Here is a 27085-nt window from a genome sequence, read left to right as displayed (position 1 = left end):
ATACTATGTGTCAGCCAAGGAGTACGAGTACTTATACTCTCTCTAGTCATATCAGCGGCCAATGAGAGGGATAGACAAGTCCAAGCACTTGCTACCCCCAAACAGAAAGACTTAAGGAAACTCAATTTTTGGCAGAAAAATTTATTCAACAGGTGGACTACAGCTGTGTATCTCAAACCAGCAAGTCCTTCTGGGGAGGTACGATTACAACATGTGGGACTTCTTGTTGAAATTTAAAGACTTGTTGCTGCAGGACTTCAGGCAAGAGTTCTCCACTTTCTTAGAGCAGGGAAAGAACATAGCGAAAGCCTCACTCCAGGCAGCACTGGATGTAGCCGACGCAGCAGCTAGAAGGATGGCCTCTGCAGTGACCATGAGATGATGCTCTTGGCTGCAGTACTGAGGGCTACCTCAGGAGGTCTAGCATTGATCCAGGACAACAAAGTCAGGCAACATTTTCAAACTGTTCGATGATTTTATGATTTCAACAGAAAGCAGCTGGACTAATTGCATCAGGGTCTGCACTGATGGAGCATCAGCAAGGCCCGGAAAGCATTCTGGTGTTGTGCAAAAAATAAAAGCCGTTGCACCTCGCGCTAATTGGATACACTGCTTTTTACACTGAGAGGTGTAAGAGGCAGAAGATACTGAACCAGGTCTTCACAGTGGTCTGAACACAGCAGTAACGCTTGTTAATTTTATTAAATCCAGAGCAACAAACTCAAGGTGTTTTGCTTCACTTTGAGGAGGTGGGTACAGAGCACCATTCCTTGCTCATGTGTACAGATGTGAGATGCTTTCTCGAGGCAGAAAGCTTGCCCATATATTAATCTCAAGGAAGAGTTATGTACTTAGCTGATAAAAAACGTGAACTTGCCGAAGTGCTGAAAGATAAAGTGTGGCTGGCAAAACTGGGTAACCTCGCAGACATATTCAGTGAAATGCTATACAAGGTGGAAACAACTAATTTTTATTGCCCAGTGTGAAAGAATTGAGGTATTCAGAAGAAAACTACAACTCTGGAAAGTTCATTTCTGGGGGGCCACTACTGATATGTTTCTTTCATTCAGGAACGAAACATTGACTTTGACATAATTAAACCTCAGCTAGCAGCACATCTGTCTGGTCTGCTTAACAAATTTAATGCTTATTTTCCCAAACTCACAACAGAACAAGCTGCTACACACGTGCACTACAAATCCCTTGAGTGAGAACATTGAAGCTAAACTTTCATCCAGTGTCCCATCAAAACTGTTGGAAGTGCTCACTGATATTTCGTCAGACAGCTCCCTCAGAATCAGGTTCAAAGAAATGCCACTGGAGAAATTTTGGTGTGAGTGTTCCAATGAATATATCACTGTTTCTTCTGCAGCGCTGAAAGTTTTGATCTCCTTTAGTACCACCTGCTTATGCAAAGCCGGATTTTCAGCCATTACATCAATGAAAACAAAGTATTGAACCACGATTAACATTGACCATGACATGTGCGTGTGCTTGTCAAAGATACCCCCAATCATTTTGACTTAAGTGTTGATCAGCACCAGCAACAAGTTTCACACTTGGTAAATAAAAAAAATCAGTTTTATTTTTTATTTTTGTACCTATATTGTTCTTTATATATATATATATTGTGTGTGTTTGTTTAACTGTATACCAGTCCATTTAATACATCCATTTTAATCTATTGGATATGCAGAAAAACAGATGTGGCACAGGTAGGCTGTGGAGTTTTTATAGCATTTGTGGGGAGGGGGGACTCAGAAAGAAAAAAGTTAAGAACCCCTGGACTAAGTGATCTAATATAGATATAAAAAATCCTAACTTTTATGATTCGCATTTCAAATATGCAGGTGGACATAATAATCAGGGCTGGTAGCATCATCTGTTTTCTGGTTGCCTAATGCTTCCCATTATGAGCCTGTTTTCAGTTAATAACTTAGTTAACCTTTAACTATTTGGGATACAAATTTCCATGCTGTGTTCTGCCATTTCTGAGAATGAGGCTAGGGAAGAAAATTCTAATGACCTTTTCTTTTAAATGCTATAGCACCCCCATGCTTTAGAGCAAGAACTTAGTCTGGCGGAGGGTGGCCTTCGTATCAGAAGCCTTTTGAAATCCTCATGAAAATCCACCCAAATTTAGCCAATATATAAGCCTCTGAAAAATTATATTATGCATATGCTCAATAGAGATTTGCCTAACCTCTAAAATCTACGAAGATTCCATTTTCCCTGGGCATGTTCTATCCCCTCACAACTCATAGTGCTAACCAGACTACACATGCACCATCCCCACAGAGTGACAACATGCTCCAAATCAGGTCTATGGGGGGGTGTCACCATGCCTCAGTGAGTCACAACTGAGAATACCGGATTCAGGACAAACTGCTGAGAAATGGGGCAGACTCACCCCAAAACTGTTCGTTATTCTTCCATAAGATATACCATGCCAGTGACAAAAGTAAACTTCCATCTCACCACATTGGCTAACAAGAAGTCAGAAATGCAGTCTCCTTAGGTATTCCAATCCTTGTTTCGACACACAGACACTAGACTTAATGATGAGTGGTTATTTAAAACCAGTTTCATCAACCAAAGGGTTCTTCTTCCAGAAAGTTTTGATATGAAGACATCAAGAGATGGAGAATCCACCACTTCCCTTAGAAGTTTGTTCCAGGGGTTAATCACTCTGTCAAAAATTTCAAATATGAATTTGTCTGGCTTCAGCTTCCAGCCATTGGTTCTTGTTATACCTTTCTTCATTAAAGAGCTCTTTAGTACCTAGTATTTTCTGTGTATGAAAATACCTATACACTGTAATCAAATTATCTTTTTGATAAGCTAAGCAGGTTGAACTCGAAATCTCTCATTAAAAGGCATTTTCTCCAGCATTTGAATAATTTTTTTGGCTCTTTTCTGCACCGTCTCCAGTTTCTGCAGTCTAGATGAAAATGTCTAAATAGAACTAAAAAGGGAAAAAAAACGGTTATGGAAAAAATTCTGTAGAATTTAGATCCACAATGAGCTTTCATCTAAGGAATATGGCAGGGGAAATACCTATGAAAATTTCCCTCTCAGATTTCTGCTGGGAGGAATTTTAACCCAATTAACACAACAGAAGGACTCCTCAGTTCCAGTTTCCAGCTCCATCCCAGGCTGGAGCAGCTGATAGTAGCTATTACGTGGAAATTCCTTCTGAGCCTCCTGTGATGTTATATGAACCAAATATGACCACGTAAATAATTTTTGCAACCACTGTTATATAATTGCAGCAAATCTTATACGAAGTATGTCATGTAAGGTGTCAATAGAAAAATTATGATCATATTTATATGCATGCATCATTTTTGTCTCTGAAGTTATGAATGTTGACTATATATATATATATATATATATATATATATATATATATATATATCTGTGTTTCATATGTGTTTGCTCCTGGGTAACACCCACAAGGTAGTTTACATCTGATCTAGCCAGCACATTGTGAATGGACTATTCAAGTTGTTGGCCCATTAATGAACACAATGAGCCCTGGAAGAAGCTTATCCCCACCGGATGGACATTACTGTGGACGTTTTAGCCAGAATAATGGGTTTTGACCCCGGCTATGACACACCGAAGCATACAAGGGCATGTGACCAGCTCATGTGACACTGGACTCCATCTTGTGCTTGTACTTTTCCACAAACTGTGTTGAGGGCTTTGCTTGAAATAATGAGTTTCCCTCGACATGGGAGAAGCTATAAAAGGCCCTCAAAACATCTCCATTTTGCCTCTTTCCTGCTCTGATCTCTGGACTATGGACTTTAACTAACAGGAGCATTACAACTAATGGATTGAGGACCTTCCAATCTTTTAGATGTTACTGGAGACATTATAAGTCAGCAGTTTATGTCATCACTGCTTCAAACCTGATACAGGAACTCTGCAATTGTTGTGCATACTTGATTCCTTTGACCATTTTAACTCTTTCCTCTTTCTTTTCTCTTATAAATAAATCTTTAGATATTAGATACTAAAAGATTGGCAAAAGCATGATTATTGGGTAAGATCTGAATTATATATTGACCTGGATATGTGGCTGTGGCTGGATCAGAAGAACCCTTTGGTTGATGAAACTGGTTTTAAATAACCACTCATTGTTAAGTCTAGTGTCTGGGTGTCGAAACAAGGATTGGGATACCTAAGGAGACTGCATTTCTGACATAAGTTATTAGACTTATTATGTGGGCAACTGGGTGAAATGTAACTGCCTGTAATATGCAGGAGGTCAGACTTGATCTGTTGGTCCCTTCTGGTCTTAAACTCTATGAATCTCTGAACCTTAATTTTACCCTTTTGTTAACATCTCTTATAATACTAATTATGTGGTCATAGCCTATACTTTCTACAGGACATCCCCACTCCTGTCTTCATCATTCAGAGTGCAAGTATATGGTGCATGGTGGATAGGGTGGTGTAGAGAATAAGACAGGGGTCCTGTAGATTTGTATCTTATCCTTGGCAATGTTCTGTTTGCAATTTTCACTTGTAATTTGGCAATACATGCAAATTTTAAAAGGTTTAACGGAGAGCACATTTGAGCTTCCAGGAGACTGGATGAATGATAGTTAGTGAATGAGGCTGTGGTCCTCTCACTGAACAATGATTATAAAAACAAATATTACTCATTCACAATCACTCTGTCTCATTCGCTGTGCACTGAATAGAAAAATCACTGGGCCTTCTGGAAAAATCGTATGTGGTCATGTAATTTTAAAGACTGTATTGTAATGCATATGCAAAACATGGGGGCAGAGTTGAGCTTGTAGAGAAACCATTACTTGCAATTCTTTCAATATAGAACCCTGCTATTAATGTAGTTGTTTGGGTGGCTTATAGTCTTTGTCCTTCTCCCTAGTTACAAAGCCTATAACAGATATTTATTTTTTTAAGTTTTTCAGATCTTCAAACAGAAGAAAAAGAGAAGAAAAAGTATGTTCTAAATATTTTTTCGGTTGCTTCAGGCCATTTATATGAACGCTTTTTAAGGTAATTTAAGCAAAAGGGAAAACTTAGGAATTTACTGGGAATACTCTAAAAGTTCATCAAAAAGTTAAACAGTTTTTAGGAAGTATGGCTATTACTTCCTAAAATAATAGTAGGAATAATAACATTGCATAGAAAAAATGTACACAGGAAGGATCACATTTATTTTTGGTTCAACTATTGAATTATACTAGAGGTCAAATTGATCCAATATAGGTGTGTTCAAGAATATCATATCTTTCTCTTTTAAAGAAAACCTTTTTTAACTCTATGCATCAATGTATTTGATAAATATGAACACCAAAAGGCCAAAATCAGCCCTAGTGTATGCAGTTGTAACTTCACTGGAGTCGTATCTGTTTAGATAATGGCTGAATGTGGCCCAAAATCTACATACTATCATGTGATGGCCCATTCCCTCTATATACTAATACTACTGTATCCACAGGTTAATGATTTGATAAATCATAATTGTTTTTAGAGAATCATTATAGTGTGTTGTGTCAGACTGCTTAGAATACTTTTGTTCACAGATTTTTTTGAAACAATTGACCAAGACTGTTGCCATTGTGCATGCTGTTACAGGGGTAACTGTACCTCTATCCTCTCTCTGAGTGCATCCCCTCAGAATGGAATTCTGTAATTCTCCCACTCCTAGGACTAGTCTACACTAGAAGCGATACAGCAGCGCAACTGCACCGCTGTAGTGTGTCTGGTGAAGATGCTCATGCTGATGGGAGAGAGCTCTCCAGTCAGCATAATAAAACCACCTCCGCAAGAGGCAGTAGCTGTGTCGGCGGGAGAAGCTCTCCTGCCGACATAGCTTTATCCACACCTGCAGTTAGGTTGGTGTAACTTACATCGTTCAGGAGGGTGGCTTATTCACATCGTGGAGCAACATAAGTTATACTGACGTAAGTGGTGTGTACAAGCCCCTAGACTCGTCCCAGGGCTGCAGTACCTTGTGGATCAACTGTTCTTACCTAGCAGGTCTGACTGAGCTTGGACACCTGCAGTTCTTCCCTCCAGAAATCTGTAACCAGTGAACTACAATGATTCAAAACAGCCTTCTTAAAATAAAATTATTCATTTTGCAGGAGGAACACAGCATTTAGAGAAAACTGTTTATACCCATGTCTTTCTTACCGAGAGGCGTACCATCCCCTGATAGTAACCTAGGCAGGACTAACTTCTTCAGACTCCTCTGGCAGGCTGTCACGTATCTCAGTCTTGTTTCCCCAAGCAACTCTTCCGTCTCTCTTGAGAATGATAGTTTTAAACCTGCCACCGTTCTTTTGATTTTCTGCTTTGCTAGGCCTTTTCTGTCCCTTACACTGTCAGTATTCACTGAAGGGTGGCTTATCTTGAGCCATTCTGTCTCCTTCCTGCTTGTTTTTTCTTACAGTCCCTATTAAACTAAACCAATACAGTCATACAGTAAACATCCCAATAACCAAGTTAACACACAGTATTTATGAATTATTAGAGAGCAGCTCCATTTCAGTCACATGTGCATTTACCTGAGGATAGAACCTGTTAGTCGACCCATGTTTATTTAAACACTGTTCCTTCTAATGTGGTTTAAATACAGTTTAGCCAGTGTGGTGTAGACTTAGCTGTCTAAAAGCAGTCTAGAAAAATCTATGCCAGAATGCTGTTTATGATCATGGAAGTCACACCTTGCTTAAACTGTGTTGGCAAGAATCATAAATAGAATCAGGTTTGCTGCAAGCTTTTATTTCTAATATATAATGGGTCATAAAACTATAAAATCCCTTTTGATGTTATGGTTGAAATGTGATTTCATGATTATATTAATTTGTTTATTATAGACTTTTTTCTTTCCACAGAATTATGATGCTTTCCGTTCTGCGTCATACCAAGACACCTGTTAAATTTTGGTTTCTGAAAAATTATCTTTCTCCTACATTTAAGGTAAGTGTAATGTCCCTCTTTCATTGTGCTTGTATTGTTAATAACAGAGTAGTAAAATGAATAACAATGCATTATCACTTTTACTGAATTTCATATTTTTATCATTAGAATAGATTTTAAAAATCACCAAATTAATTAAAATAACTACATTATGGAAACATTAATATCAAAGTTTTTAAACAGCCATTATATAAGATCTTTTTTTTCTTCTGAAACCAAGGTAGAATGGGTACATTTTAAAAGTTTCTTGTATTCTGACAGATTATATCATCTTGAGAAAAATACTTATAGTTGGGAATACCACTAGAATTATGGAAATTGTCAGAGCAGCAGAAACACTTTAAAGTGTACCAATTGTACCACTTTTTTTTTTAAGTAACAGGGAGAATAGACAGGTTTCAGAGTAACAGCCGTATTAGTCTGTATTCGCAAAAAGAAAAGGAGTACTTGTGGCACCTTAGAGACTAACCAATTTATTTGAGCATAAGTTTTCGTGAGCTACAGCTCACTTCATCAGATGCATACTGTGGAAAATACGGAAGATGTTTTTATACACAGAAATCATGAAAAAATGGGTGTTAATCACTACAAAAGTTTTTCTCTCCCCCCATCCCACTCTCCTGCTGGTAATAGCTTATCTAAAGTGATCACTCTACTTACAATGTGTATGATAATCAAGTTGGGCCATTGGATTTGTGCTAGAAGTGGCCCAGCTTGATTATCATACACATTGTAAGGAGAGTGATCACTTTAGATAAGCTATTACCAGCAGGAGAGTGGGGTGGGGGGAGAGAAAACCTTTTGTAGTGGTAAACACCCATTTTTTCATGCTTTGTGTGTATAAAAAGATCTTCTGTACTTTCCACAGTATGCATCCGATGAAGTGAGCAATAGCTCACGAAAGCTTATGCTCAAATAAATTGGTTAGTCTCTAAGGTGCCACAAGTACCCCTTTTCTTTTAGGGAGAATAGAAAATCTACAGGATTGTAACAGCAGGAGACCATGTTTATTTCTAATAGGGGACAAGCCAGCATGTTTGGAACTCATTAATTATTTCCTCAATTTCCTTCCCTTTCCTCTAAGTGTTTATTTGTCACATACTTATGGAACTAAGGAGATGTATCTTCCTTATCTGTCAAAATTAGTAATCCACTCTATGACTTGGGCTCTTCTTAAGCTGGTGACAGGTTTTATTTTTCCTACTTGCAATATGAGAAACACAGTACCATCAAGAAAACATCATGTTCCTTTACAGAAGTCTCAGAGTAACAGCCGAGTTAGTCTGTATTCGCAAAAAGAAAAGGAGTACTTGTGGCACCTTAGAGATGCATCCGATGAAGTGAGCTTTAGCTCACGAAAGCTTACGCTCAAATAAATTGGTTAGTCTCTAAGGTGCCACAAGTACTCCTTTTCTCTTTACAGAAGTGTTTCACTTTTAGAGGCAGCTGCAAGGCTGAACTCAAAGGATCTTGTCATTGTAGTTAATTTTATTTTGCATCAGACTCCATTTATAAAACATTTTTGTGCATAATCGTGGTGTTAATCAGTATGTCCTGACCCTAAAAGATAAAAAAAATCACTTGGGGACATTAAAAAAAAGGAAATGTAATGCGGGGTGGGAGGATATATATAGGATAGAGACAATAAGAATGGTTATGATTAAGAGAGCATTATCCATTGGTTAACTTATAGAAATGGGAGTTAGGAGTTATGGGTTAGGGTATCAACAATGCCAGCTTTGCTGTGTGACCTAGCCCAAGTCACTTAATCTTTGTGCATATTGCACTGCATAAAGTTTTGTTTTTTCTTTTTCCATTTCTAGGAGATTATTCCTCACATGGCCAAAGAATATGGATTCCAGTATGAACTGGTACAGTATAAGTGGCCCCGCTGGCTTCATCAACAGACGGAAAAGCAAAGAATTATCTGGGGTTACAAAATTCTTTTTCTAGATGTTCTTTTTCCACTGGCTGTGGACAAAATAATATTTGTTGATGCCGACCAGGTAAGAAACAATTTAGAAAAATACATCTGAAAGCAGGGTTTTGCATTGGTTCATGTCAACCTTTACCATCCCTGTAGATATCCTGTCTCAGATATTGATCTCATCAGGTCTCAATAACTGGATTGGCCATCACTAAGCATTACTGAAGGTGCTGCATGATGTGGTGTTCAAAATTCAGTATGCAGCCCTTTTTACTCATTAATGAAGTAATTCCTTCACACCATAGACTTGGAGCCATTGTGCTGTCTCAAATGGATGTGGTGCTGAAGTTTTGATCAGGTGGTCATTAAAATTCCCAGGATACTTTTTGTAAGTGTTTTGGTGCTGAATAGATACTGTTTGTAAAGCATCTTCAGAACCTTTCTGAAAGGTAAGGGTATTATATGGCCTAGATTTGCAAATGTGATTAACGATTTGAGTGGCATAATTTTTGGGTGGCCAAACTGACGTACCTAACAGGTCCTGATTTTCAGAACGGAGGTGCTCATCACTTTTTGGAAATCATGCCTCTTTGAGGTGTATCAGGTTGGGCATCCAAAAAGGTTGGTTTATAAATCGAAGATGATGCTTTTTACTTGTTATTTCTTTTAGTTATTAAATATGATCAGGCTTGGTAGAATTCAATTTTTATAATTTTGGCATCTATATATTTTTGTTTTAAAGCCTTTTTGCCTATTTGTATCCATTTAAATTTTCACTATTGTGCAAAATTATAGGGTTTAAGCATATTTTAATTTTTGTTGATTTAAAGTTTTGAAGTTGCAGGAAATTAGTAGGGTGTGTCAGGCAATTATTTAGTGACAGTAGACACAGATTCAAAATTAAATTTTTTACAACTATTAAACACACTGTCAATATCACAGGTCAAAATATATAAAGTACAAATCTTTAAATCAAACTCTTAATTCTCAAGTAGCATTTTTCTTATTTTGCCTATCTGTAAGTTTAGATTATTATTGATGGAAATATGTTTTAATTAGTTTGTCTGTGTATGGTGAAATTGATGTTTACTGACATTTACCAATAAAAATCTAATCCTTTGAAGCCTTACATAATATCCTATCCCAGGCTGGCTGGCCCTTTAAGAAGGGTAGGGTTCAACTTCGCCTGTGACTGCTCATCTCCCTCAACTGCCTCCAGCTGATACTGTTTGACTGGGGATCAGGTGGTTGGGGTCAGTTATCAGACCCAACTGGGAAGCAGGCCACAGAGGTATGCTGCAGAGGCTGACCCTACCACAATTAAAAAAAAAATAAAGTATGCATTTTGCCCAAGCAATAACTAGATAAACACGTTCTAACAGACTATTGTATGTACTCTAGACTCATTTCTGTCAAAAATTTGTGGGAGTACAGTTGGCATTTGGAATATATCTAGCTAAGGGGGCAAAACAACATTAAACTACAAAAAATAAGTGTTTCCTGTTTTTCTCTTGTTTAGATTGTGAGAAGTGACCTCAAAGAACTTAGAGATATAGATCTAAATGGAGCTCCCTATGGATATGTCCCCTTTTGTGACAGTCGCACAGAAATGGATGGATACCGTTTCTGGAAATCAGGGTATTGGGCATCACATCTTGGAAGAAGGAAATACCACATAAGGTAGGAACATTAATTTATATTTTTGGACTATTTGTAGAAATGTTTAAAATTTGGTCTTTTGTCAGTAAGGCATTCAATAACAATCAAATATTGCATTCAATAACAATCAGATATCCTGAGAGAGACAGAAATAAAGCATAAAATCCATGCAAGGTGGATTGATTTAAATCACTTAAGTGGAAAGCTTTGATTTAAGTCATCAATTTTAATCAACTTTTCCATTCGTACTTCAGTTATTTTCTAAAGAGAGGCTCATTGTCATTGGTTGATATAACCATTAAAACATTTTGATTTACAGCTAAATAGAACCTTTATACTACATTTGGTACATCTTTTGCTACTTATGATGGTATGCATTTATTTAAACAATTATATAGCTTAATACTTTCAGATTCTTATTAACTGTACATTTTTAGTATGTTAGAAATGGTGAATGATATATCAAAACATGTTACATATATACAACTAAATAATTTATTAAACATGGGGATTCACTGTAGTCAGTAAATTAAACTGATCATTTCAGGTTAGCCTGGGGAAAAATTCAACAATTCCTACCTGAAAGTGAGTGGAGCTTAAATTCCTTCTCGCCTGAATCTCTTGAAAATGAGACAAGTCTCCTAAGTTTCTTAGACTGTCCTTCAGACTCTTCAAACTTGTGGATCTGATCCCTTCCCTCCTCATTTTTATTCATAGACTGGAAGAGAGAGAGACCAGTTTTCCTGCTTTTTCAAATCCCAGTCGATTTCTCAACTTTGAGTTGAATTTGAGAATGAATTCGTCCAAATTAAGAAAATATGTTTTGTGCCTGCTGAAAAGGCTGCTGCTGTCAAAAGCTGGTTTAGCACTTCAACAAACTCTGGTTTCAGGTGCTTAGCTAGTGACTTCACCAGTTCAGTGACTTTCTTTAAATCATCAATCAGGAGACATGTATTACTTAAATGGTTCACTCCAGCCATATAATTTTATTATGTTTGGCATGATTGATGGGTGATGCCCATGTCGTAGAAGCATCTTCTTCAGCAGTTAGACACCTGTCCTGGTACTTTGGGTTGAGAATAATGGCAAGAAAATGCGGTGGAGTAAGTACTTGTTCCATCCATTTTTTTTACTGCCTATAATTTAACTTTGTTGTTGGGTATTTCTTTCTTCAGTGTCTCTTGAAGATCTTTCCAAATTTCAACAGCATCAGCAATACAGCAGCAATTTTCTGCAGTTTGACACGGCTATGGAAATAGGTTTCCGTTTATTCAGCATATCTTCTATGTTTCTCTTTATTCTTCTGTTGACTACTTAGTCTGTGATAGTTCCATCTATTTTGTCACAACTTTTTCCACAAATTGTCATCAGAATAGTTCAGTTCTTAATAAATAGCTCAGAACAGTCAACCACTGAATTCCACTGTACGTCTTGTGGGAGAATTAGTTTGGGTCCTCCTGCTCTCTTCAGTGAAGCTGAAGCAAAGTGGTTGTTACCGAAGTATTTTGCAATTTCAGCAACATTTTCCTTTATTCCCGGAGTTGTACTTTAATATTGGGCTAGAAGATTCATCAAATGAGTACTGCACCTATGTTATGAGTTTTTCAGGTTCTCTTCATTATCTTGCTCTAAATTTCTTCCTATCTTTGCTACATTTGCAACACTGCCTGTGACAAAGCTACATACTTCAATTTTTGTTCACAGTTAGTTATAGCTTTTGCTTCTACTTCTATTGCTATTTCTTTTAAATATTCTGTTGTATCTGTTGTTTTTGCAAGATAGAAAACTCCATATTCTCTTGTCAAACAAACACATATTACTGGATCACTGTGTACATTGCTCCACCCATCAAGACTTAGATTAACAAATTTCCCTTCAGTGTTTTTTGCACACTGTTCAATTTCCTTCTCATACATTGTGTCCAGTAACCTTCCAGCACTGTCTCTTCTGGAAGGTGGAAAAGTAGCCTGGTTGTAATGAGAGAACCATATCTAAGGTTGCATTGTGAAGAATTTTGTCCCTTCTTCCCAAAGCGTCCTGCTCTTTCTGCCTTGTTACATAACTCTTACCCTTACAGAAAACAAATGAACTCACAACAATCTAAAACTTCTGCTTGTATAATCCACATATCTTTTAGACTGCAATATTATAGTTGTTTAGAGACGGAAAGGAAGGCAATTGAGAAATTAATGGATTTCTGTTTGCATCTCTGTCTGTGTACACATGCAAGGAAACAGAGAATGGCCATTTACTTGAAGTGCTGAGAACCATCCAGAAGCAAGGGCTGGTAGTTTTGGGGCAGATCAGTATTTTTCCATGAGCCAGAGAGTAAGTTTCCATGATGGGTGAAGACATAGATATTCATAATTTGAGAAATGAGCCAATCAGAGTTCAGGTAGGGAGAAGCTGTAAAATGGGAGAATGAGCTCACAGGTGGACTCATTGGATGATCTGGATGAGATACATGATGGTGTTTCGTGGTGTCAGAGGCTGGGTCCCAACACCTGCAATGCCTTTGCTAGTCTCTTACACCCAGTAGCACAGCCCCTGGTCCCCCCACAAGATCAAGCCCTCAATATGGTACATGATTCACTGTGACATTTATAAAGCTTAACCTCAAACGTTAGTTTTCCCCCTGATTCTCTCTCTCATATAGAAAAACAGCCTTTAACTCAAAGTTTTTGATAGGGGCTTATGGATTCAGTATGTTTCTTTTTATTTAAATGTTAAGAGATTATAATAATTTTAGGCTTAACATTTTTGTATTAAATTCAGATTTCATTTTAAACGGGTTTATTTTTAAGAAAAACTTATAATTTAAGTAACACATTAAAATCCGATTAATAAAAAAAATCCAATTAAATTTTTTAATTGATTTTTTTTTTATCCATCCTAAATCCATGTGGTAGATTGATTAGCACATGTTGAGTTCACGTCTTATGTTGGGGCTTCAGCTAGTTACTTAAAATAACATTCCTTTAATGCAGACACAGTATTTGTCTCCTTGTCATCAAGTTTTTTCCTGTTTCTAATAGGTACGTCAAAATATGCAAATCTTAATGAATTTTTGTTTTTGTAGTGCCTTGTATGTTGTGGATCTTAAGAAGTTCAGAAAGATTGCTGCAGGAGACAGACTTCGGGGCCAATACCAGGCTCTCAGTCAAGATCCAAACAGTCTATCAAACTTAGATCAGGTATGCAAGAGTTTAATGTCTGCCTGAAGATAAATGACATTTTTTCTTTTCTTTAAAATATTCTTCCCGCTTTTCTCTAATGTTTTCACTGCTTGTGGTTTGCATGTAGACTTAATTACTTCCTTACTATTATAGGAGGAGCTCTCCATGGAAGGTTTTGCAAATGCACTTCTGTGTTGCTATCACATTACAACATTTTTAAGTTGTGATCTGGTTACTAAAGTATAGCTAGAATTTCCAGGGGTAGGTATTTTTATTATATTTATTATCAAATAAATTATGTACATTATGCACATTTTTAGGAAAATAGAATGTCAGGTTATAGCTCTCCTACTGTCTAATGTGTGTAAATCTTCTCTTTTTCCAATCTGGAATCCAACCTACCACCCGTCAGTACAAACAGACCAAAATGCAAGGAGAGTTCTAACAGCTGATTTTTTATTTTTGTTGTTGTCAGTCAGCTTTTTAGTGCAAAAAATTCCAAATCTTATTGTTGGCGCACACTTCAGCAGACATGGCATTGTGTAACTGATGGACTAGGCCCAGATGCCCCCTCAGGGAGGCCTCAGGCCACACCTGTCCCAGGAAAGGAACAATTCCTCCAGGCAGTCTAGAGAGACTGTGCAGGAAGCAGCCAGTCAGGGGGAGGCTAAAAAGGTCTAACCAATCAGAGAGGCTGCAGGGAGCAGCCCATCAGGGCCTCAGAGTGCCATATAAAAAGGAGCTGCAGAGGCGGTCAGTTCCTTACTGGAGCCAGAGGAGTCCAGTTGGTGCTTCCGGCTGGCCAAAGGAAACTACAGCACCATGGACAGATCAGTGCTGGAAGGGACCAGGAGAGCAAAAAGGCTGGCTGGCTGCTGGGACTGAATACAAGACTTCAGCCCTACAGAAAGGGTTGACACATTGCTGAAGGCCGACGCCTCGGGGAGGTGGTCCAGAGAACCAAAAGCAGTTTAGATAAAGGGACACGGCGGCACATGGCTGCTATTCAGAGAGTCCCTGAGCTGGGACCTGGAGTAGTGGGCAGCCCGGGTCACACCGATAGGCCACTGGGCAAGTGGCCTACCATTGGAGAGCGATAAACCCCCAGAAGGGGATCTGAACTACTTAGTGAGCCAGCTGGAGAGCTAAGGTCAGAAGGGCCCAGAGAGGGCAAAACCATGGCCTCTAGGAAGGAAGCCCAAGGCCGGGACTGTTTAAAGACTGCAGACACACCTGACCACAAGGGGTACAATGAAAAAAGTTTCGGGAAAACTGACTTAGAGGAAGGATCCAAAGAAGAGGACCTCGGTCTCCCATTACCAGGAGCCAGCTCCCAAAAGGCCTGGATCTCCCACTAAGTCTACAGTGTCAGAGGCCTCAGCCTGTCGAGTCAGTACCGTGGAGGCAAAGGACTCTTCTTCTGGTACCGATGTGTCTGTGAGATCCCTGAGCACTTAGGGGAAGCATGACTCCAGTAGGCTACAGTACCATCTGTGAAGGACAGGGAGGTCCAGGACATAGTCTTCTAGCATGGCACCATCTACATCAGGCTTACCAATGGTGCTTTCTCACTCAGCTCCATCAGTACTGGTGAAATTGCAGCACCAGGCACCTTCGGCTCTGGCACCTACGTGCTTCAAATCAATTGGCACTGTCAACCTCAACTGCTACATTGGTACCAACCCACTCGGTACTGCAGGAATTTTGCTACTCCAGGCCCTTGTCAGTGTTAGATGAGCCATAGTCCCCACTGTTTATGGGTACCAAAACTCCAGTCTCTGGATTACCATTGCTACCATTGGATTCTCTGCCCTTTTCTACTGCCTCTCCTCATTCTGGACATTGAGGAGAATGAAGGAGATATTCAATCAATCAGTGGGGGGTTCCCCTCCACATCATTACAAGAACCCATATTTTGACAAGAATCCTTGTCCACATCAGGGATGGTAGAATAAGTCCTGTGTACCACCTCCACTCCTATATGAGACTCCCCCCTTCCACCCATCCCCCGCCCGAGTGGCCATACTGGTATCCTTGGGCAGCAGTTTGCCAGACCTCTGGTTTTATTGCACCAGGAGAGTAGGGCTGCGAAGAGAAACAGCATGGAGACATCAACCAGTGCCAGGACAACTGGTGCTGGGATGACCGGTGCCGGGAGCGGGACCTCCACAGTGTCAGGGACCAGTGCCATGACAGGGAGCGGTGACGAGAGTGGGAGCATTGACATGAGTCTGACCGGTGCTGTGAGCCAGTGCCTCCAGGACTCCGAGCGATGTCTTCTCTCCGGTGGCCTCGGAGGCGCAGGTGGATGCATCATCGTGGGCTTGCCTTGAGACAGTGCCGCATGCTACGGAACCGGAGGCTTCTCTTGTGGGGCCAGGGACCATGGCGCTGTCATGGCGATTAATTCCCTCACAGCCTCAAAGGTGTCCGGGGTGGATGGTAGTTCCACCTCTACCACCTGGCTCAGGGAGTCCAACAGCACCGAACTCGACGGTCCCCTTTGTGGGGCCAAAGTCGATGGTGCCACCTCCTGAGCTTTTGATGCCTGGTGCTCCTCCACACGACACCGCAGTGGCAGTCTCCAGTGAAGCAGGTCTTGGTGCCGGAGATAGTCTCCTGTCCTGCTTCCGGTGCCACTTCTGTGGCACTGGGGAGTGAGACTGGGCCGGATAGATTCCACCAGCTTTGGTGCCAGGGAGCGATGGTGCCAAGGGTCTCTGGGCCCAGAGTCTTTCCTCGGCCCCGCTTCTCTAATGGAGGCTGGAGCGCTCTGCACCGACAAATTCAGTGCCGGGTCCTGCAGCCCCATGGTGGGCTGCAGTCTCAGTGCCATCTCCATAAGGAGCTGTTTTAAATGAAAGTCCCACTCCTTTTTAGTTCTGGGATGGAACCCTTTGCAAATCTTGCACCGTTCAGACACTTAAGACAAGAGTTGTGGGGGTCGGCTGTTGGCGTGGGCTTGTGGCAAAACATGCAGCTCTTGAAACCTTGAGATCGAGGCATGCCCCAAGGGGAGAATAGAAAGATGGGGTGGGAGGAAAGAACCCCCCACTACTAACTAACTTAACTATAAACTACAAACACTATTAAAACTACAACTATTAACAACTATACACAAAGCTAGGAGAACAAGGCGAGTACTTGCAAGAGCAAGCCACCACAGTTCTAATGACTATCACTGGTGGTAAGAGGAAGCTGAGGAGGCGCCAGGTCGGCAGGGTCATATATTGAGCGCCATGGAGGCACCACTCTAGGGGGCTTCACAGTCAACCTGATGGGTGCTGCTAGGGGGAAAAACTTTCTGACAACTGGAATCGACATGAGCAAGCACTCAAAGAAGAACACAAGTTGCTGGACATTCTGCAGTCAGCAACACCAACCAAAATTGTGCTACGTATCAGAGAGGTGCTTTCGGATCTGACAGAGACTGTTTGGCAGACTCCAGTAATAGTAACACCAACTTGCAAATGGGCTGATAAAAAATACATCCCCACCGAGGGCTTTGAATTTTTATTTGCTCACTCACTATCGAATTCTCAGAATATAAGAATGGCTGTACTGGGTCAGACCAAACCCAGGATCCTGTCTTCCGATAGTGGCCAATGCCAGGTGCCTCAGAGGGAATGAACAGAACAGGTAATCAAGTGAACCATCCCCTGTCACTCATTCCGAGCTTCTGGCCAACAGATGCTAGGGACACTATCCCTGCCCATCCTGGCTAATAGCCATTGATTGACCTATCTTCCATGAACTTATCTAGTTCTTTTTTTAACCCTGTTATAGTCTTGGCCTTCACAACATCCTCTGGCAAAGAGTTCCGCAGGTTGACTGTGTATTGTGTGAAGAAATACTTCCTTCTGTTTGTTTTAAACCTGCTGCCTATTTCATTTGGTGACCCCTAGTTATTGTGTTATGAGAAGGAGTAAATAACATTTCCCTATTTGCTTTCTCCACAACAGTCATGATTTTATAGACCTCAGTCATATCCCAGCTTCGTCATCTCTCTTCCAAGCTGAAAAGCCCCAGCCTTATTAATCTCTCCTCATACCCCTAATCATTTTTGTTGCCCTTTTCTAATTGTTCTAATTTTCTAATTGTACCTTTTTCAATTCCAGTATATCTTTTTTGAGATGGGGTGACTAGATGTGCATTCAGTATTCAAGATGTTGGCGTATCATGGACTTATATAGAGGCAATATGTCTTCTTATCTATCCCTTTCTTAATGATTCCCAACATTCTGTTCTCTTGAGAGGGCCTTCCCTCTTATCCCATGACAGCCAACTTTGCTTAAGATCCTTTGGTGAGGGACCTTGTCAAAGGCTTTCTGGAAATCTGAGTACACTATATCCACTGGATCCCCCTTGTTCACATGCTTGTTGACCCGACCCCCCCCCCAAAGAATTGTAGTAGATTGATGAGGCATGATTTCCCTTTACAAAAACCATGTTGACTCTTCCCCAACAAATCATGTTCATCTGTGTGTCTGATCATTCTTTTCTTTACTATAGTTTCAACCAATTTGCCAGGTACTGAAGTTAGGCTTACTGGCCTGTAATTGCCTGGGTTGCCTCTGGAGCCTTTTAAAAAAATTGGTGTCACATTAGCTGTCCTCCAGTCATCTGGTACTATCATAAATATAAAGGGAAGGGTAAACCCCTTTAAAATCCCTCCTGGCCAGAGGAAAAATCCTCTCACCTGTAAAGGGTTAAGAAGCTAAAGGTAACCTCGCTGGCATCTGACCAAAATGACCAATGAGGAGACAAGATACTTTCAAAAGCCAGGAGGAGGGAGAGAAACAAAGGGTCTGTGTCTGTCGGTATGCTGCTTTTGCCGGGGATAGAACAAGAATGGAGTCTTAGAACTTTTAGTAAGTAATCTAGCTAGGTATATGTTAGATTATGATTTCTTTAAATGGCTGAGAAAAGAACTGTGCTGAATAGAATGACTATTCCTGTCTGTGTGTCTTTTTTGTAACTTAAGGTTTTGCCTAGAGGGATTCTCTGTGTTTTGAATCTAATTACCCTATAAGGTATCTACCATCCTGATTTTACAGAGGTGATTCCTTTACTTCTATTTCTATTAAAAGTCTTCTTGTAAGAAAACTGAATGCTTTTTCATTGTTCTCAGATTCAAGGGTTTGGGTCTGTGGTCACCTATGCAAATTGGTGAGAATTTTTACCAAACCTTTCCCAGGAAGTGGGGTGCAAGGGTTGGGAGGATTTTGGGGGGAAAGACGTGTCCAAACTACGTTTCTCAGTAAACCCAGTTAGAGTTTGGTGGTGGCAGTGGATATTCCAAAGGCAAAGGATAAAATTAATTTGTACCTTGGGGAAGTTTTAACCTAAGCTGGTAAAAGTAAGCTTAGGAGGTTTTCATGCAGGTCCCCACATCTGTACCCTAGAGTTCAGAGTGGGGGAGGAACCTTGACAGGTACAGAAGCTGATTTAAATGATAGGTTACAGACTACAGTTAGTAGTTCTGCAATTTCACATTTGACTTCCTTCAGTACTCTTGGGTGAATACCATCAGGTCCTGGTGACTTATTACTGTTTAGTTTATCAGTTTTTCCAAAACCTCAATCTGGGACAGTTCCTCAGATTTGTCACCTAAAAAGAATGGCTCAGATTTGGAAATCTCCCTCACATCCTCAGCTGTGAAGACCAATGCAAAGAATTCATTTAGTTTCTCTGCAGTGGCCTTATCGTCTTTGAATGCTCCTTTAGCACCTCGATTGTCCAGTAGCCCCACTGGTTGTTTAGCAGGTTGTTACCTACTTCTGATGTACTTAAAACATTTTTGCTATTACTTTTTGAGTCTTTGACTAGCTGTTCTTCAAATTCTTTTTTAGCCTTCCTAATTATATTTTTACACTTCATTTGTCAGCGTTTATGCTCCTTTCTGTTTTTCTCGGTAGGATTTAACTTCCACGTTTTAAAGGATGCCTTTTTGTCTCTCAATGCTTCTTTTACTTTGTTGTTTAGCCACAGTGGCACTTTTTTGGTCCTCTTACTGTGTATTTAATTTGGGGAATACATTTAAGTTGAGCCTCTATTATGGATCTTTAAAAAGTTTTCAGGTATCTTTCAGGGATTTCACTTTTGGTACTGAACCTTTTAATTTCTGTTTAACTAACTACCTCATTTTTGTGTAGTTCCCTTTTCTGAAATTAAATGGTACCAGGATGGGCTGCTGTGGTGTTTTCCCTCCCAACAGGGATGTTAAATGTAATTATATTATGGTCACTATTACCAAGCGGTCCACCTATATTCACCTCTTGAGCCAGATCCTGTGCTCCACTTAAGACTAAATCAAGAATTGTCTCTCCTCTTGTTGCGTGGATATGGTGCCTCTCCTTTGGTGGTGTATATGGTGAATGATCAAGGGAAACAATACCATATCAAGTGGACTCTGTATGACAAAGATCAGAAGTGTCTGGACATTTTTGACAGAAGTCCTACTCATCTGTCACCCTGTAGTTTCAGATTGTGAATTACCAGGCTATCATGGCAAAATATAATTACAAATGCTACACAAAATTTACTGCTTTTATTGAGCATCTTCCACTGGAACAAAGAGAAATTTCAGGCCATCATTGCTGAGGAACAGATACTGGCAAGGACATGCCTTCAAGCATCCCTAGATGTGGCATAAACCATGGCTCATTCCATCTCTGTGGAGGTAGTTATGCACAGGGCATCCTGGGTCCAACTGTCTGGCTTTCCCAGAGAGGTCCAGAGTACTGTAGAGAACCCTCCCCTTGGTTGTCTGAAATTGTTTTCAGATAATACAAATGAGTCCCTGCAACACTTAGAAAGACTCCATGGTGACTGCACAATTTCTGAGAAGTTACACCCCTCTGAACAAAAGAAAATTTAGGTCACAAACCACCCAGAGATCCCATCCAATCCAGTTCTGAGGAGTTCACAGACCCACTGAACCCCCAGGAAAAAACCAAGGTCTCATCTGGTATCACAGGAGTTCCAATACTCAAGAGATCTCTCAGTGTCAGATGAACCAGAGACCCTGTTGTTGTCAGGCACCAAATGCCTCATGGTACCGAGACCTCGGTCTCTGAGTGGCCACTCTGTAGCACAGGACTCTCCTCCATCCTCGCTGGTTGCTCCCCCATGGGAGGATGTGGAAGAAGAAGAAGAGGACTCCCAGTTGGCCTCCTCAGTTTCTGCTAGGGGTTCTCCTACATATTCCTTCAGAAATCCACTCTCACACAGGAAGGATTTTGTGGCACATCAAACATGGTGGACTGCTACCTTATGGACCCTTGCAATGGCCACATTGGGATCCATGGGCTGCCTGTTGGTAAGGCTGCATATCTGTCATGGCAGTCATGGATTCAGTGACTTTCTGCGACCTCCATGACTTCTGCAGTGGCCAGTGTGGCTGACCTCAGGGCGACCTGAGCAGCTGGCCACAGCCATACCAGCCTCTGCTTGGTGATCCCTGGCTGCTGACCCCAGGGACTGCCCAAGGAGCGCCTGGTGGGGCTGGCCTCGGGGGGGCCCCCCAGAGCAGCAATGCCCTGGGGACCCCTCAGCTAAGATTTAGTCAGGAGTATTTATAGTAAAAGTCATGGACAGGTCATGGGCTGTGAATTCTTATTTGTTGCCCATGACCTGTCCATGACTTTTACTAAAAAATACACGTGACTCAGTCATAGCCTTACCTATCTGCAACAATTCGATAAATTACAGTACTGTCCCTCAGGGAAACCGGGATTCCATATCTTCCTCCTACTCTTCCAAGGCAGGAGGAGATGTTTGAGGAGTTGGAGGCTAGGACAGATGGGGAAGTCACCCCTCAAGCTCCTATTTAATCACCGTTGCTGGATGAGGAGCTCATGCTTCCCCGCTCCTTCCATTGCCAACTACTTCAGACAATTCCAGGACCTCAATAGAAGGGTGGCACACACTCTGCAGATCCTTCTGGAGGAGGTCAAAGATGAGTAGTATAGGCTTCACCTTCCAAGCAACACCTTCCAGATTGGTGCTACCTATTAATGAGGCTCTCATGGATCTGGCTAAGATGGTATGGAAGTTGCTGACCACTATTCCACCAATGTGCAAAAGGGTGAATAAGGTGTATTATGTGTTGCCTAAAGATTCTGAGTTTTGGTTTTCCCATCTTCCACCTAACTCTCTTGCGGTGGATGCTGTGAATGAGAGGGGTTGACAGCAATTCTTGAGGGCTGTCCTCTTATACCAAGGATCAGAAGTTACTGGATCTCTTTTGGAAAAAGCTTACTTGTCCACCACCTTGAAGTTCTGGATTGCAAACTATCAGGTGACCATAGTCAAATATAACTTTACTAATTACAACAACCTCATGGCCTTTATTGAAGATCTGCCACATGACTGCAGGGAACAATTCCAGTCTACTGTTGCAGAGAGTCCCTTCTTTTGTCCAGAATGGCCTTCCGGCCATCCTTAGATGCTGCAGATACTGCTGCTAGATCCATTTCCATGGTAGTAGTTATGCACAGGGCACCCTGGCTTCAGCTTTCAGGGTTTTCTAGAGAGGTCCAAAGCACGGTCGAGGACCTCCCCTTTGATGGCCACAGACTCTTTTCTGAGACCATGAATGGTTCTCTGGACACACTTAAGGACTCTAGGGTTACCATATGTTCCTTGGGATATTTATGGACCTACAAGCAAGAAGTGTTTCAATAGGTCACAGATTTCCCAGAGATCACTCCCTGCTCAGTTCCCAGGGTGCTAAAGAGCTTCATAACTCCCCAGAAAGAGAGACAGGTTTCAGAGGAAGAGGGCCGCCCTCAATCACCTAAACAGCAGTTTTGATGGGTTTAGTAGAGGATTTGACTCCTCCCATTTTTCTATAGTTGTACCCTTTAGCCCACTTCCCTCCCTTTGGGGACTATTTTGTCCCTTTCCACTAGGCTTGGGAGTGAATCACCATGGACCAATACAGGCCATAACATACACCCTCCAGTTTTTGTCACTCCCTCTCCTTTCTCATGAGCTTCTACTAAGGCAGGATGTGGACTCTCTCTCCTCTGGCTAGAAGCAATAGATCCAGTCTTTTCCCCTCACAGGGGCAAGAGGTTCTACTTGAAATACTTTCTCGTACCGAAAAAGGACAGAAGTTGAAGGCCAATCTTAAATCTAAGACAGCTGAATGAGTTCGTGAAGCCTCAGAAGTTCAGGATGGCTAGCAATTTTAATTCCTGTTCTAGAGGAAGGGGATTGTTTTCATCCCTCGACCTGCAAGATTCCTACTTCCATATAGTCATACTCCCATCGCACAGGAAATACCTGTGATTCACCATAGACCAAGATCATTTCCAGTACCAAGTGCTTTCTTTCAGTATATCTTCAGCGCCAAGGGTGTTCTCGAAGATTTTAGTGGTAGTGGCAGCTTACCTTTGACAAAAAGCTTACCTTTGACAAAAAGCAGTTCTCCCCGTACCTTGACAACTGGCATCTCAAAGGCCACTCTTTCAAGGCATTGTCATCCGCTCAGAAGGTCCTTGCTCTGTTCTGGGAGTTGGGGCCTACAGCTGAATATAAAGAAATTCACATTAGTACCGGTGCAAGGAATTCAGTTTATAGACTTCTGACTTACCACAACAAGAAATGTTGCACTAATATTCCAGAGCGGGGATCGGACAGCACTCCTTGGGAGATGCTCTTCTCTTTCCTTGGGATGAAGGCTTCCTGTATGCCTTTCCCCCATTTCCTCTTCTGATGAAGGTCCTGTTGAAGGTAAAAGGGGATAAAGCAAACATCATTCTGATTACCCTTAGCTGGCCCAGGCATATGTGATACCCTTACTCGTTGACGCTTGTGGTTTGTCCACCGATGACCCTTTTGGTCATTCCTTGACTTCTGTCACAGAACGAGGGTCACACTCTCCATCCTAATCTGTGGACCCTTTGACTCAAAGCGTGGCTCCTGCATGATTCCAGCGCATAGAAGCATCTTGCTCTAAGGAGTTGAGGAAGGTGGCATTACACAGTAGAAAGGATGCTACTCGTCACACCTACTTTTAGAAATGGAAGAGGTTTCAGATCTGGTGCCAACCCAGGGGAATCCACCCTGCTGTGTCCACCCTACTACTGGTGTTAAAATACCTGTTATCCCTAAAGAAATCAAGCCTTTCTGTTAGCTTGCTGAATGTTCAGCTAGCAGCGATTGCAATCTTTTACCAACAGGTAGAGGGCTGTTCAGTCTTCTCCCATGCTATTACAAAGCGGTTCCTTAAAGGCATAATGAACCTCTTCCTGCAACCTAGATCCCTCACTCCACTAATGGGACCTAAATTTGGTGTTAAAAGGGCTGACTAGACCACCGTTTGAACCTATGGCCACCTGCTCATTGACTCATGTTTCCATGAGGATGGTGTGCCTTATCGCCGTTACTTCGGCGAGAAACAGAGGGAAAATAGCAGTGCTGATGGCTCATCCCCTTTTCACAGTATTCTTCCTGGCCAAGGTCACGCTGACACCGCATCCGATGTTCATCCCTAATGTGTCTTCTGCTTTCCACTGAATCAACTCATTCAAGCTTCCAGCGTTTCATCCTAAACCTCATGCAGATAACAGAGAGACGATCCTCCATACGCTTGATGTGAGAAGAGCCGTGGCCTTCTACTTGACTAGGACAAAGGCCTTTAGGAAATCCAAGAGACTTTCCTCTCCCTTGTGAAAAGGTCAAAAGGTACAGCTAGCTCAGCTCAGTGACTCTCAAAGTGTGTCTCTGGCTGTATTAAACTCTGCTACCAACTGCGTGCAGAAGCACCCCCATCTTCAATACACATGTATTCAACGAGGTCATTGTCCTCGTCCATTGCCCTCGCCAAGGGTATCCCTATATCAGAAATCTGCAGAGCTGCTACTTGGGCATCTGCTCATACTTTTGCTGAACACTATGCCATCTTGGGGGATTTGGTTACATATGCCCAGTTCAGCACCACGGTTGGGCATCTTTGTCAGATGTGACTCCCAGCCTCCACTGCTGGGTACTGCTCTGGAGTCACCTATAATGGAGCACCCACAGGGACACTACTCGAAAAAGAAGTAGTGACCTTGTGCAGTAATGATGGTTCTTTGAGAAGTGTATCCCTATTGGCGCTCCATGACCCACCATCCTCCCCTCTACTCGGAGTTTCACTAATGAACTCTGCAGTACAGACGGAACGGAGAGGGAAATGCCTGCACATGCTGGCTAGCTTCATGGCAGGTGAGGAGCCGCACATATTGATATTCTTTGATCGGCAGCATGGGGGCGCATACATACCTACAGTGAAGCACCCAGTACTATCTTCTGTTCTGAAGCTCTCCTTCCTCCCGGGAAACTGCTTAGAAGTCACCTGAAGTGGAGCACCCATAGGGTCATTTCTCAAAGAAGGAAAAGAAGTTATTCACCTTGTGCAGTAACTGCAGTTCTTCAAGATGTGTCCCTATGGTTTCTCCACTACCCACCCTTCCTTCCCCTCTCCTTCAGACTGTTCTGTGGAGACATTTGGATGAAGGAGGAACTAAGGGTGGTTCACATATGCATCCCTATATAGGCTTATTATCCAGCACAAGGAGGCATAGGACACATCCATGGGCCAAACAGGCACGTCTAGCAGATAAATCTCTGATCAAGGACTCGAGGGGGGCACCTGAAGCAGAGCACCCATATCCATTTACAAGTAATGAGAATGATAAAGAAATGCATACAGTTTTTAAGAGGAAATGTTTCCTTTATGAGAATGAGAATTGCATTTCTATTAAAGCTGAGGCAGTACCGTAACCTCTCTTTAAAGTGAAGTAGGACATCAAACTGTACCTGCGAAGATTCTGTCATACTGTAAACCAAAATAAAAAACGGTTTTTAGAAGTGGTTTTGATGTCTGAAAGGTCTTAGTTTCAACTGATTAAACAACTCTTTGAGAGAATGAGAAGTCTGATACTGTGACGGAAATAACAACCTTGCTGTTGCAACAGTTATTTCTCTTTGCCATGACTATTTTCTTTTACTTGATCTTCTAGAAGTAGTAAGGCAGTTTTTATAGATAAGGCATTCTTCTGAAAGGATAACCAATTGAATTGACTTTTATGTTTAATAACACAGCTTCAATAATCTGCTTTAAACCATGCAAGTGGTGAATAGCTATCTGTACGCTACTACCCTTCTAATCTTTATAACCTTGCAGCACCCTCCATTTGTACATTCACAAACTTTTTCTCACTGAAGAATTCTGATTCCATTTAGAAAGTCAGTGAGGTGCAGTAGAGGAACAATCTGGATTTACTTGAATTTGAGAAGGTAACGGTCCACTTATTAGATCTCCTCAAGTTCATGAAACTTTTTTTGCAAAATAGCAAACATTAAATTTAAGTTAATATGTAACTAAGTATATCTTGATACTTGACACAGACTTAGTATAATCTTTACATGTTGTTGTCTAAACACACCCAGTAAGTTTAGATACATATTTTAAAATGCATTAGATCTTTTACAAATCAAGTACAAATATGTGATTTTATTCTCTCCTGTTTATAATACATTATGAATGGTCAAGAAAATAAAAATATTTATGACTCTAGTAGTGCTTGGAGATGGAGATTTACATGTTCAAATATAAACACAGTGGGTATGTGCAAAATTGCTTATCAGTAGATGCAACAGTAGCATCTATATTTTTTTAACTTTGGACCGGACTATCTGAAGATATATTGTGCAAGGCTGGCTTTGTAATTTTGGGTGATCTCACACTTATTCTTAGATCCTGTTCCCTACACACACAACAAACCATGGGCATTAACATCATTAGTTATATATATTGTGACAGACCCAGACCAGTGGGGTACAGGAGTCTGGTAGAAGGCAAATATACTGGCCACTGGGTGAATAGTTTTCTGCTCCCTGAGTGACCAGAGCAGGGGCTGCCCTAGAGCAATCCTAAAGCTAGAACCAATTAAGACAGGCAAGCTAATCAAGACACCTGGAGCCAATTAAGAACTTTCTAGAATTAATTATGGCAGGCAGGCTAAGCGGGACACCTGGTTTAAAAAGGACCTCCCATCAGTTTTTAGGGGGGCGCGTAAGGGGCTGGGAGTGAGAGGACGTGCTGCCGGAGGACTGAGGAGTACAAGCGTTATCAGACACCAGGAGGAAGGTCCTGTGGTGAGGATAATAAGGTGTTGGGAGGAGGCCATGGGGAAGTAGCCCAGGGAGTTGTAGCTGTCACGCAGGTATTACAGGAGGCACTCTAGACAGCTGCAATCCACAGGGCCCTGGGCTGGAACCCGGAGTAGAGGGTGGGCCCGGGTTCCCCCCAAACCTCCCAACTCTTGATCAGATACAGGACGAATTGACCTGGACTGTG

General features: G+C 41.5%; 1 protein-coding gene across 1 annotated transcript in view; it reads left to right on the top strand.

Moving 5' to 3' along the window:
- The window catches only part of UGGT2 (UDP-glucose glycoprotein glucosyltransferase 2), a 297148-nt gene that overhangs the window by 254106 nt on the left and 15957 nt on the right, over positions 1–27085 (top strand). The window contains exons 32-36 of the mRNA XM_074962719.1: positions 4942–5037; positions 6885–6969; positions 8793–8975; positions 10416–10576; positions 13635–13749. Of these exons, the coding sequence (XP_074818820.1) occupies positions 4942–5037; positions 6885–6969; positions 8793–8975; positions 10416–10576; positions 13635–13749 (640 nt within the window). The remainder of the gene's footprint in view (positions 1–4941; positions 5038–6884; positions 6970–8792; positions 8976–10415; positions 10577–13634; positions 13750–27085) is intronic.

The sequence above is a fragment of the Natator depressus genome, chromosome 1, assembly GCF_965152275.1.
Source record: "Natator depressus isolate rNatDep1 chromosome 1, rNatDep2.hap1, whole genome shotgun sequence".
NCBI lineage: Eukaryota > Metazoa > Chordata > Testudines > Cheloniidae > Natator > Natator depressus.
This window is presented reverse-complemented; position numbering and strand designations above follow the sequence as displayed.